At 35.7% G+C, this 12,826-nt stretch overlaps 1 protein-coding gene across 1 annotated transcript; it reads left to right on the top strand.

Annotated features, from left to right (window-relative positions):
- The first annotated feature begins 10,478 nt into the window (after positions 1–10,478).
- LOC122048313 (pentatricopeptide repeat-containing protein At3g04760, chloroplastic-like) lies at positions 10,479–12,080 on the top strand. Its single transcript, XM_042609900.1, has 6 exons — positions 10,479–11,247; positions 11,305–11,462; positions 11,544–11,564; positions 11,613–11,615; positions 11,729–11,836; positions 12,051–12,080. Exons 1-6 carry the CDS (start codon positions 10,479–10,481, stop codon positions 12,078–12,080), a joined length of 1,089 nt encoding a protein of 362 aa, XP_042465834.1.
- The last annotated feature ends 746 nt before the right edge of the window (positions 12,081–12,826 follow it).

Consider the following 12,826-nt stretch of genomic DNA (forward strand, 5'->3'; position numbering starts at 1 on the left):
TCACCCTCCCTCTCACATGCTTACGATCCAACATGTGGTATCAGAGCGAGGTTCCGCTCTGAATTAGTGCAACCACCAATCAAGTAAAGGGGATTTTCTTATTTTCTTTCTTTTTTCGATTTTAAGATTTTTGTCCTAGTTCAAATTGGTGCAATCACCTCTTTTGGACAAGTTTTTCGTGTTGTAAAATACTCTGAATTGGTGCAACACCAATTGAGTTTCTTTTTGTATTTATCATCTCCCACACTACTAATCCAAGACCTAGTCTTGGGATTTCTTTGTTAGTTTATTTTTTCTGTGCAAGGCTTTATCGTTAATGGCACAAGGTAAAGGTTACAACACTGCTCACCCTCCACTTTTTAGTGGGGATGACTTCCCCTACTGGAAGAGAAGAATGGAGGTGTACCTGAAGATGGATATCGATCAATGGTTCACCATCCGATAAGGATTCAAGGCATCGGTAGACGAAGCAACAAAAGTACCTCTCGAGACCCAGAAAGATGGAATCTAGAAGACATGAAGAAGGCCCAGATCGACTCAAAGACACTGAATACACTTCAGTGTGGTTTGACAAAAGAAGAATTGAACTGCGTCGGCCTGCACAAGAATGTGAAGGAGCTATGGGACAAGCTGGTCGAATTACACGAGGGCACGACCAACTCAAAGGTAACTAAGAGAGACTTACTTTTGAACAGTTTATTTAACATTAAAATGTAGGATGGTGAGATCACAAGTCAACTCCATGCTAGAATAAGGAATATCATGAACGGTCTTCACCTAATCGGGCATCGACGTGAGAATTGCGATTTGATAAGGTACACTTTCAACTCCTTTCCTCAAAATGTACTATGGGCATCTATATTAGATGCCTATAAAGTTTCGAAGAATCTCTCTAAACTAAAGTTAGATGAATTATTCTGTGAATTAGAATTATATGAACAAACTAATGCCAAGAAGACTAGAACTTGGGTTAAGCCTGAGTCAGAAGATAAATCTGACTCAAAAGCCGATGAAGAAGAACAACTATTGAACATGGTCATAAAAATATTCACTAGAATGAAGAACAACTTCAAAGAAAGACTTACAAGAAGTGATCAAATCTACATCCAATGACACAAAGGTGAGGATGACGTGCTTTAGATGTAACAAAAAGGGGCATTTCAAGCACAAGTGTCCAAATCAAAAGGAGGATAAGTCTAAGAAAATGGAGAAAAAAAAGGCACTCCATGCCACCTGGGATGAATCCTCCTCAGAAGAATCAGACATAGAAGATCGGAAGTAAGCCAACTACCTCGCGCTCATGATAATCGGACCTGAATCGAAAAACGACTTAGATCAAGAAGAAGAGTCCAAATACAAATCAAGCCATGAGTCTGCACTCATTTATGAAGGTTCAAATGAGGTGTCATCTATCCTAACTGTAAAATTCTTTAAAAAATTACATGTCTTAATAAAAAATTAATTAAATCTGTAAAACAAACTGAAACACTCCTTGAGGAACAACACCTGAAGGAATAAATTAATAATCAAATTGAAAATAGAAATTCAAATCAAGCTATAAAACTTGAAGAGGAAAATATAATTTTAAAAAGTGAAAACAATAAACTTAAAGGATTATTAGAAACCTTTACCACAAGATCAAAGAATTTATATTTAATCCTTAATTACAAAACGTTGTATAGAATAAATCTGGCTCAGATATAAGTCCAACTCGACAAATAAAACTTTCATCTCATTAATAAGTTAAAATAACAATCAAACCAAAACTTGGGTTCAAAAAACTTGTCTAACCAAGCAAGTAGGACTCAGTCAATTTTATATATCTAAAAATAAAATTCACTATCTAAAACTAAATCAAAATAAACTAACCAATTCAAACCCAAACCTAAAATGTAAAATGAAATCCAACAAATCAAATTCAAATTAAAAAACTAAATTTAAATCAAATAACTACAAATTCAATCTAAACTTAACTTATAATCAAGTTTATTATAACTATAAAATAAATTGACACAAAACTAAAACTTAAAAGGAAAATTTATGATTCAGGGGGAGGCTCCAAATTAGTCACCACCTCCAAAATAATAGTTTACCCTGCTGGATAATTAGAACTAGCTTAATTAGGGACAAAAGTTTAACTTGACAAACAATACTGGAGAAGTTTTGGATGATAATAGGTTAAGAAAGCTCTATCTATACATGTCTAGGAAGATATGATTTCGACCTGGTGCATTTGGCTTAGTGGAACTTGTTGGTGTAATTTACATTAATGATCTAACTCAGGTTTTAATGAATGACAAGTGGATTAAAGTTAGAGTGTTTTGTGATCTAATTACTTTACCAAGTGTGTATGAGTTGATAGGTCTGAAGGACCTGACACCAGGCTGAAATCCAGCTACATCCATGAGACTTGATAGTTGGTGGGAACTCCAGATAGGTCTGCGGAGTCCGATATCTAACGGAAAGTCCAGTTGGATCCACGGGACCTAACAATCAGCCGAAGTCCAGTTGGATCCGTGGGACATAACAACTGGCGGGAAGACCTGGTGGGTCAAAGGCAAGTCAAGCAACTGTAAGTGGTAAGTGAAGGTAAGCAACTGGAGGAGAGATCTAGTGAGGACGCATTCCCAGTTGAGGCAACTATAGGCGTCGGTCCAACTTATGTCTATTTGTGAAACCTAAGTTGAGACTTTGACTAGATCTTGGTCTCGAGAGACAAGATCTAATTACTGCTCCTATTTTATTAATGAAATATTTGAAATATTTAGTGATTTTTTGTGATCAAACTGAAAATAAAAAGACTCAAAAATCAAAAGAATTAGGAGTGATAACGGTGGAAAATTTAAAAATCATAGGTTTACTAAATTTTGATTAGAAAATAGGTAACATCAAGAATTCTCATGTCCTAATACACCTCAATAAAATGAAATAGTTGAAAGAAAAAATAAAATCCTCCAAGAAGCCACAGGACAATGCTTAATGAATACCGACTACTAAAATACTTCTGGGTAGAAGCTGTTAGTACAACCTGCTATGTACAAAATATAACACTAATAAATGAGAAACATAATGAAACCCTATTTGAAATTTACTATAATAAATTATCTAATATTAAATACTTTAGGGTATTTGGATGCCCAATTTACATATTAAACACAAGAGAATATTTAGAAAAATTTACCTCAAAAGTAAAAAATAGACTCTTTATAGAATACTCTCTAAATAGTAGAGGATATAGAGTTTACAATAAAACTACTCTAAGAATTGAGGAACCAACCAATGTAAAATTAGACAAAATTACTAACTCTAAAGAGTCCAACTCAACTTAACCTCAATACCAACCAATTGATTTGTTAGAGCTAACATTGATATGAGGGGAGCAAGTGAAAACCCAAATCAAATAGACGATCACAAAGGTGAACAAAATCAACCACAAGAAACACAAACTAAATCCACCCAATTGAACAAATAATAGGAGACCTAGAACTAAGGTTCAAACTAGATCATCATTAGAAACCTAAGTCAAATATCTTTAATTTCTAAGATTGAACCCAAAATAATAGAAGAATCCCTACTTAACCCAGACTAGATTATTGCCATGCAGGAAGAATATGCCTAATTTGAAAGAAATAAAGTGTGGGATTTAGTACTATTACTTGATCATAAAAAGGTTATAGAAGCAAAATAGATATTTAGAAATAAACTAAGTAAAAATGAGGAAATTGTTAGAAATAAAGCTAGACTAGTAGTTAAAGGGTTTAGTCAAGTAGAGGGATTTGACTATGATGAAACCTATGCCGCAGTAGCCAGACTTGAGTCTATTAGAACGCTACTAAGCTATACAACCCATAAAGGATTTAAACTTTATCAAATAGATGTTAAATCTGCCTTCTTAAATGGGCTAATAAAAGAAGAGATCTATGTAGGTCAACTACCTAGGTTTGAGAGTCTAGATCACCCTGACCATGTGTTTAAACTAAACAAAGCTTTGTATGGTCTTAAACAAGCGCCTAGAGACTGGTATGAAAAGTTAACTTCCTATCTAATTTTCAAAGGATTCAACCAAGGTCAAATTGATCCAACTTTATTTGTAAAATCACTTAAATAAGATATTTTCATAGTCCAAGTATATGTAGATGATGTAATTTTTGGTTTAACAAACTTAGAATTTTTGCAAGAACTTATAACCTTAATGAAATAAGAATTTGAAATGAGCCTAGTAGGTAAACTAACTTATTTCTTAGGATTACAAATTAAACAAACAAATGAAGAAAATTATATTTACCAACAAAAATACATAAAATAATTATTTAAAAAATTTGGAATAGAAAATACCAAATAAATAAAAACACCAATGGCGACTAACACAACTTTAGATAGTGATCTAAATGGAAAACAAGTAGATCTAAAATATTATAAGAATATCATAGGTTGCCTTTTATACTTAACTACAAGTCAACTTGATATTTTATTTGCAGTTAGTATGTGTGTTAGATACTAAACTTATGCTAAGGAATCCTACTTAACTAATGTAAAAAGAATTTTTAGATACTTAAAAAGCACACCAAATGTAGGAATTGGGTACCCTAAAACACTTAATTTTGAACTTATAGGTTACTTTGACTTAGACTATACTAGTTGTAAACTAGATCATAAAAGTATAAGTGGTGGATGTTAATTACTTGGGCCATCACTTGTCAGCTGGTTTAGTAGAAAATAATACCGTGTTACTTTATCTACTACTAAAGGCGAGTACATAGCAATGGATGAGTGTATAGTACAATTATTATGGATGATGCACACATTAAAAGACTCTAACTTAGAATGTAAAAATGTAAAAATCCGTATTGATAATATTATTTCAATCAACTTAACTAAAAATTTAGTGTATCATTCATGAACCAAACATATTAAAATTAAACATCACTTCATTAGAGGTCACGTTGTCAAAGGAGATATTAAACTCAACTATGTTGAGTCCAAGTCAAATCTGACTGACATTTTTACTAAATCACTACCAGAATATGAATTTAGTAACCTACGAAGATGACTATGAATGTGCATAATAGACTAGGACTCTTATTATCAAATAAATTTTCAAGTGATTTGTGAATTCTAGGAAAATTCATTACTTATGTTTTCTAAACATTCCCATTTCCTTAATATTTTTAAAATTTATTTTTGGCCTTAGTCTAGATCGAACCCCTAGAAAGCATGATCCTATAGATATAGGTAACGAGCATCTCAAAAACACACTAGGCCTACCTTGATTGTGTATTTAAAAACTTAGAATGGTGTGAAATGAGTAGGCTTTTTGTATGGACTTAGATGTTTATATTAGTGCATCCAAATAAGTCTTGGCTATAAATATAACAGTGTATTGATCAAGTTAACTAGTCATTTTTTAGTAAATTTCTAATTGGACATTAGTACTTAAGTTGACTAACTAATTGAAAATTGTTATCTTCTGATAGTTAATTAGTAACTAATAGTTACATATTTAAGAATAATTTTTAGATGAATATTATTTTTTAAATAATATCAGGTTTAAAGAGATGATATTTAAAAACTACTTTCAAAATGTCTTATTTCAAAATTTTTTGTCTTCTTACTACTGTTTGCAAACTGTAGTTTAAAAAAAAAAAGAATTTTGAAACTTACTTAAAGTTTTTTAAAAAAAATGTTTTGAATAGATATTTCAAAATTTAATTTGAATAATTTTCTTTCAAAAGTTGTACTAAAAAATAAACTTTAAAAATTACTTTACTTAATCTTTGTGAAAAATATTTTGCAAAACACTTTCAAAACTTTCTTTCAAAACTTGCTTTGAAACAAATCTTATAAATATCTATTTTGAAAAATAAAATAAAAAATATTTTTAAAGATGTTTTCGAAAACACTTTGTAAAGTTTTATAAAATCCTTGTAAAGGTTATCTTTGTAAAATATTTTGTTCTTAAAAAATTTAATTTTCAAACATTGGAAGACCATTTGCAAAATTTTGAAACTTTCTTTCAAGATTTCCTTAATTACTTTGAAAATTTCCTTGAAAATATTGTGTAAAATGAAAACTATTGTATAAATTATTTTTAAAAAACTTACTTTGATAGGCATTTTGAAAAATAATTTTTGAAAATACCTTGCAAAATTTTACTCCTCCCTACAATCAACCTGCAAGTTTTTATGCAAAAACTTTACCTTTGAATTTTTTTTTACTTTGGTATACTTATATGCATTATTTTTTGATGTATGCCAAATGGAGAGAATAGTGGGTTAGGTTAGAAAAATTAACTCACTTTACTCAAATTTAGAAAAATAAACTTAAAGTGCATTACATGTTTGATGCATGTTTGCATTTGTTGCTTTTCTAACTTTAACCCAAGTTGTCATTACATCAAAAAGGAGAAGATTGTTGGTGCATGTTGCACTGATAATCAAGTTTTGATGTATGACATATAGGTTAAAGTTAGACGTATTATTTGTCTAACATTTTTACCAAGTGTGCAGGATTTGATGGGTCTAGAGGATCGAAACACCAGGCTGAAGTCCAGCTAGGTTGATAGTTGACACAAAGTCCAGATTGGTTGAAATCTGATAGAAGAAAGTCCGGTTGGATTGACAATTGACTGAAGTCCAGATTGGTTGAGATCTGGCAGGAAGTCTTGGTCAAGGGACTTGACATCAAGGAAGTCTGCAAATGGTAGGTGGGGTAAGTCACTAGAGGAAAGAGATCCAGTGAGGACGAGTCCCGGTGAGACCATTTGGGAAGTCCGACTTAGAGCCATTTGGGAAGTTTAAGCTGAGACTATGACTAGATCCTGGTCTTGAAAAGATAGGATCTAAGTCATAAATTGATTATATTTCTAATATGCTAACTTTATTTTACAGGATAGTTTTTATTTACTTGGACTAATTCTTTATTGCAGGAAAGAAGCTGAAAAACAAGGGTGGTCTAGACGTCCGAAAGGGATCCGAGTGCCCGGAGTTGGTCTGGGCGCTCGGGTAAGTTTTGATGAGGAGTGCCCTGGGTAGGTGCCTGGCCAGGCACCTGGGCGGTCCGCGCGCCCAGAGTTGCTCCAGGTGCCTGGACAAGAGAAATTTTATCTTTGTGTTGAATTGGAGTGCAATAACTGGCCGACCCACGTCAGCGGTCTAGGCGCCCTAAGGGGGTTCGGGGGTCCAGAGGTGGATAAGCTTCAAGGATGAAGTTTCGATAAGAGATCGCGATGACAACACAGTTCAAGCATCCGGGAGGGAATCCAAGCACCCGAACGGGGCTATAAAAGTAGCCTTTGACTAGCAGTTTTAAGACAACAATTGCTACAACTTTCTTACTCACGCGCTGCTCCGAAAAGGTCTCTGGGATACCTAAAAGCTTCACCGACAACCCGCGCTCAAGTTTTTAAAGTTGTATTGTCGGTATAATTTAATTCCTACAATTGTACTTAAATTTTATAATTGCTTCGTGATTATAGTGATTGCCTAATGAAAGCACTCAACAGTGCGAGCCATGGAGTAGGAGTCGTCGAAGGCTCCAAACCAAGTAAAACTACTTGTGCTAGCATTTATGCTTTCATGATTCTTTTCTGCTTCGTATTCTTATGTCTTTCGAAAAAGTGACGAATGCTATTCACCCCCCTCTAGCATCTTAACGATTCAACACAATGCTCTACCATTCGATCCATAAGTCCGCTTACATACCTTGCCCCACATCACCCAACTTAGCATAGTAAATATTTCAAACTTCTCCTTGGACACCATCATCGCTAAATAGAATCTGCAATCCATAAAAGAGGTTATACGACCCTTACTCAGAAAGCCTAGAACTGAGTGTGTTTCTAAACATGTCAAACCACCGAACAGAACAATATGCAGTGACTTGTAGTCCCACTATGGAACTAGCATAAGGGGCAACAATCCTCCATCCAAACATGCTTAGCACTTAGATTGTCTATTGTAGGAATAATATCTTTAGTTGCTCGCCACAAGAAAATCTTGACTTTTGGTGAAATTTGGAACCGCTATATAAATTTCCACCATGACTCTGTCATATGAGAGGATTGGAAAGGAGGTGGCCTCAATGAATTCCTCTCCATTAGATACCCAGCTTTAACTGTATATAGACATTTGGGACTTCCCTACTAAAATTTGATATCCTCGCATCCCTTGTGGTTCAATGGTATATTAAGGATTACGTCAGCCTCCTGGATTGAAAAATTCATATGAACAACATGTTCATCCCATAAATCTCTATCTGTGATGAAGCTTGATACTCTAGTCGTTGGGTCCATAACTTATTAAACATGTTTTTAAAAAGAAGGAATGCATGGAATTTACAAGTCTGCCTTGGCAAGTCTCCCTTAGGAATATTCCCCACTCACCAACACAATATTTTCTGAATCAAATCTCTACTTCACAACAATGATCTCTAGACATAAGAGGGGTTTGACCTAAGATTAACTCCTATAATATCTGAATGCTTAAAGTACCTCCCCTTAATACTCGGGCCACCAATGATTATGGAGCTTAAACGATCCTCCATACCTGTCTTGCCAACAAAGCTTTGTTAAATGATATAAGATAATGAAAGTTTATCCCTCCATGTTCCTTTGGTTTGTATAATGCATCCGGTGATGACCATGCCACTTCTCTCTTGGCAGCTTTATCCTTTCACCAAAATTTTATGCAAGCTTGTTTGATACCCTAGCAAATAGAAACAGAAAATCTAAAGCATGACATAACATAAGAGGGTATTGTCAATAACACCAATTTAATTAGTGCTTTTCATCCCCCCATCGAAAAAACCACGCAGACTAGCCCTCTAATCTTTTGCAGATCCACTCCCTCAAGTAGGTGAACTGAAGCCTTTTGTGTCGCAGAGAAAAGTCGGAAGTTCCAAATATATATCATGACCCCCAACCACTTCTATTGAGAGTATGACCTTTATGTCATTTATATCATTCTCTAAGGCACTTGGGTTGAAGGTAAGAGCAAATTTTTCATAATTGACCAATTGTCCGGAGGCTCATTCATAGGTTCACAAATAATCCCTTACTTGAATGTAATCCTTTCTAATTGCCCAAAAAACTACCAGACTGTAAATAATAAATGGGATATCATTGGGCATGATATTGCCACCTTCACCCCTTGAAAAGACGCCGGTTTATTGACCTATATAAGATGGTAGACAATCCTTGTGCACATAAAACAAACAAATTGTAATATACGAAAAATATATACATGAATTTTAAATGATTAAAATTTGAGATAATTGAATTTATTTAGGAAAATAAATAAACAATAATTGATAATTAAGAAGGAAATAATTTTATAGAATTTTCTAGAATTGTAGGATTTTTTTGGAGTTATTTTTATTTTTATGGGGGATAGACGGATTAATAGAAAGTATTATTGGAAATACCTTATTTAAGGTAGGAGTTGATTGAATAAAGGGAGGTTTTCATTAAGCAAACCCTAGGTTTTATTTCTCTTTTCCTTCTCCGTTGTTTTCCCCTCCAACACCCGTGACACGAGTCGGTAACATGAGCGATCGACTGTGCCACCCTTCACCGATCAACGACACCTCCTCTGTCCATGCAACAGGCAACATTGGAACCACGATATCATTCGTGGTTGCGAGTTCGCTCACAAATAGTGACTATTTGCTTACCCTAACTTCCCATGGGACCATCTATGGCAGGACATCTCCTACAATTAGTGCTTGTTATTTTCTTACCCTAACTTCCCATGGGACCATCCGTGGTAGAACGTTCTTCTGTAATCAGTGCTTGTTATTTGCTTACCCAAATTACCTACAAGGCCATCTATTGTAGAGTATTCTCCTGCAATTAGTGATTATTATTTGCTTACCTTGACTACCCATGAAACCATCGGTGGTAGGGCATTCTCCTATAGTCAATGCTTGTTATATGCTTGCTATATGTCAGCCATGTATTTATTCATGCAGGTGGGAATGTACTATCACTACAACAAAAACCCTCATAGACATCGGTGGAACAACAACAGTTTTAAGCAAAAACCGATGTCTATGAGTATTTTACACCGGTTTTTCCAAAAACCGGTGTCTATGAGCGCAGATTTTCGCTCATAGACATCGGTTTTTTAGCCGATGTCTATGAGCGCCTTTTTTTTTTATTAATAGACACCGGTTTTAACATCGGTTTTTAAAACCCGATGTTAATGAACCAAAAAAAAAAAAATTAATGTTTCCACTAGTCAAAATTTACAACACTTCGTTCCTTTCAAACCTAAACCAATATCGCGCCGCTTCTCTCAACCTAAACCTAAACCTCCTGACCATCTCTCTCAGCCTCATCTTCCCCTTCCCCTTCCCAAAAAATGTCAATTTCTTTGCGCGTGTCCTTCGCTCCGCACCTCCTTCTCCATGCCACATTCCGCCGGAATTCCATCGGCCGTCGATGTAGAGTTTTTACTATCAGGATCTGCAGCTATCAGGCAATGGCGTCTGCTGAAGCCAAGACGACCCAGCCGCAAACCCTAGACTCTAAGGAGTCTCACTACATGAAGCTCCTCAGCCGCTCCTGCAAAGCCGGAAAGTTCAACGAGTCCCTCTATTTCCTGGAGTACATGGTGGGCAAAGGCTACAAGCTCGACGTCATCCTCTGCACTAAGCTAATCAAGGGGCTCTGCAGCTCGAGGAGCGTCGATAAGGCCGTGCGCGTGATGGACATCCTGGAGTCTCACGGTGAGCCCGATGTCTTCGCTTATAACGCGCTCGTCAGCGGCTTCTGCAAGGCCGGCCGCATCGAATCGGCTATCGAGGTCCTCGGTCGGATGAAGAGCCGGCGCTGTCCTCCGGACATCGTCACCTACAATATTCTCATCGGCTGCTTCTGCACCAGGGGGAAGCTCGACCTGGCCCTGGAGGCCTTGGACAGGCTTCTGGACGACAAGTGCCAGCCGACTGTTGTCACCTTCACCATCTTGATCGAGGCGGCGCTGCTGCAGGGAGGGATTGGCGATGCCATGAAATTTTTGGACGAGATGATGTCGCAGGGGCTTCAGCCGGATAACTACACTTACACCGCCATAATCCGAGGGCTGTGCAGAGAAGGAATGGTGGATGCGGCGTACGAGTTCCTCAAGAGCTTGCCTTCGAGAGAATGCGACCCGGATGTAATGTCCTACAACGTCTTGCTCCATGGGTTGTTGAGTTACAAGAGATGGGAAGATGGAGAGAAGGTTGTTGGTGAAATGCTTGAGACAGGTGTGAAGCCCAATACTGTTACCTATAGCCTTTTGATCAACTCTTTGTGTCATGAAGGTAAGCTAGACAGAGCAAAGCAGTTGCTTGACGATATGATCAGCAGAGGGCTGAAGCCTGATTCTTATAGCTATGACCCCTTGATCTCTGCTTATTACAAAGCACAGTGGGAAATTCTTAGGTCCGTGCTTTGTGAGAATTATATTGTGATAGAGCTTGTAATTGGAAATCATCTGTCTTTTTCTTCATTCATATTTGCAAATAGCATCTTAAAATCTTGTGTTAAATACTTATTCCAGGTTTTTATGAATGTGTTTGCAGTATGTTCTGTAATCTTTTTGAAAACTATTGGTAATATTTTGGCATAGCTGGTATTGATTTTCTATATACCTCCTTTCCTTTAAAAGCATTAGTTCTTCTTACTATTTCTGAACTTGACTTCTCAATCTTGGGTTACCAAATTTCTCAGTAACCTGATTTACAGGTCTTAGCTAGAGGCATAGAGTGCGACATTGCATTACTTGCAGTTGAGAGTGAAGAATTCTGGAAAGGTGCTGAACCACTTCGTTTTGGTCAATTGCCTTGCCTTCAGGTTGCTGTTGTTCATGAATTGCAAAAATGTTGCTCTTCCTTCATGATAAGCAACTGTTCCATAAGTAATTTGTGTTTCTTTTGATGCATCATTGAACCTGGTATTAGCCCTTCTCCAGTTGTTCATTGAATTGGCTTAATTATTTTTTAATTCCTATAAGCATTTTGCTTCAATGATACAACATATGATTGTTTTTTTAATCCCTGACTTGCAGGATAATGAAGAGCTGGAAAATTGTAAATAACTGGCCTACACTTCTATATCTATAATTTTGATGAATTAAGTGTATCAAAATGCCATAATTAGCCTTTTTGTTCATCAAAGCAAACTCCAGTTACCAAGTTTGATAGATTGCTTGTGGTTCTTGTCACATAGTGGTTAGGTATTTATCCAATGTGAAGAAAGTGAGGAAATTTTATGTTCCATTTTGAATCACTGGTAGATGATGGGCTATTATAATATAATCTATAATGTTCTTTCATAAGGCAACGTACTCCATGTTTCTCCAAGTGAATTTATGCTTTGCCACTTGCAGCATGTTTTCTTTTGAAACAATAAAGATATTGATTATCCACACTTGAATTTTATCAGTGGTAATATGTACTTTTGGTATGCCAAGTCTGTATTTGTTGTCAAATCTTTATGTGATGAAGTGTGATCAAGTAGAAGTTCAGTTGTTGCAACAGTTAACATTTTCTAAGGCTCTCTTTTCTATAGGGTTATTTAATCTAGTTGTTCTTCCATAATTCATCAAACTAACAAGTTATATGATACACATGATTCAGTAACTGTTGTAGGATATCCACTTGGTGGAGATACAATCTCTGTGACAAAGGGTGTGGTATCACGAATTGAGGTTTGATTTCATGAAATTGTGATCATAAGCTTTTAGTATTTTTTTGGTGAATTTTATATTCTTGTTGAGATTGTTTTATAGATGATAAATTGCTGACTTAAGTGTTATCAATTTTAAGTTGGTTGAAAATTTTA

Source organism: Zingiber officinale, chromosome 2B (assembly GCF_018446385.1).
Source record: "Zingiber officinale cultivar Zhangliang chromosome 2B, Zo_v1.1, whole genome shotgun sequence".
Classification (NCBI taxonomy): domain Eukaryota; kingdom Viridiplantae; phylum Streptophyta; class Magnoliopsida; order Zingiberales; family Zingiberaceae; genus Zingiber; species Zingiber officinale.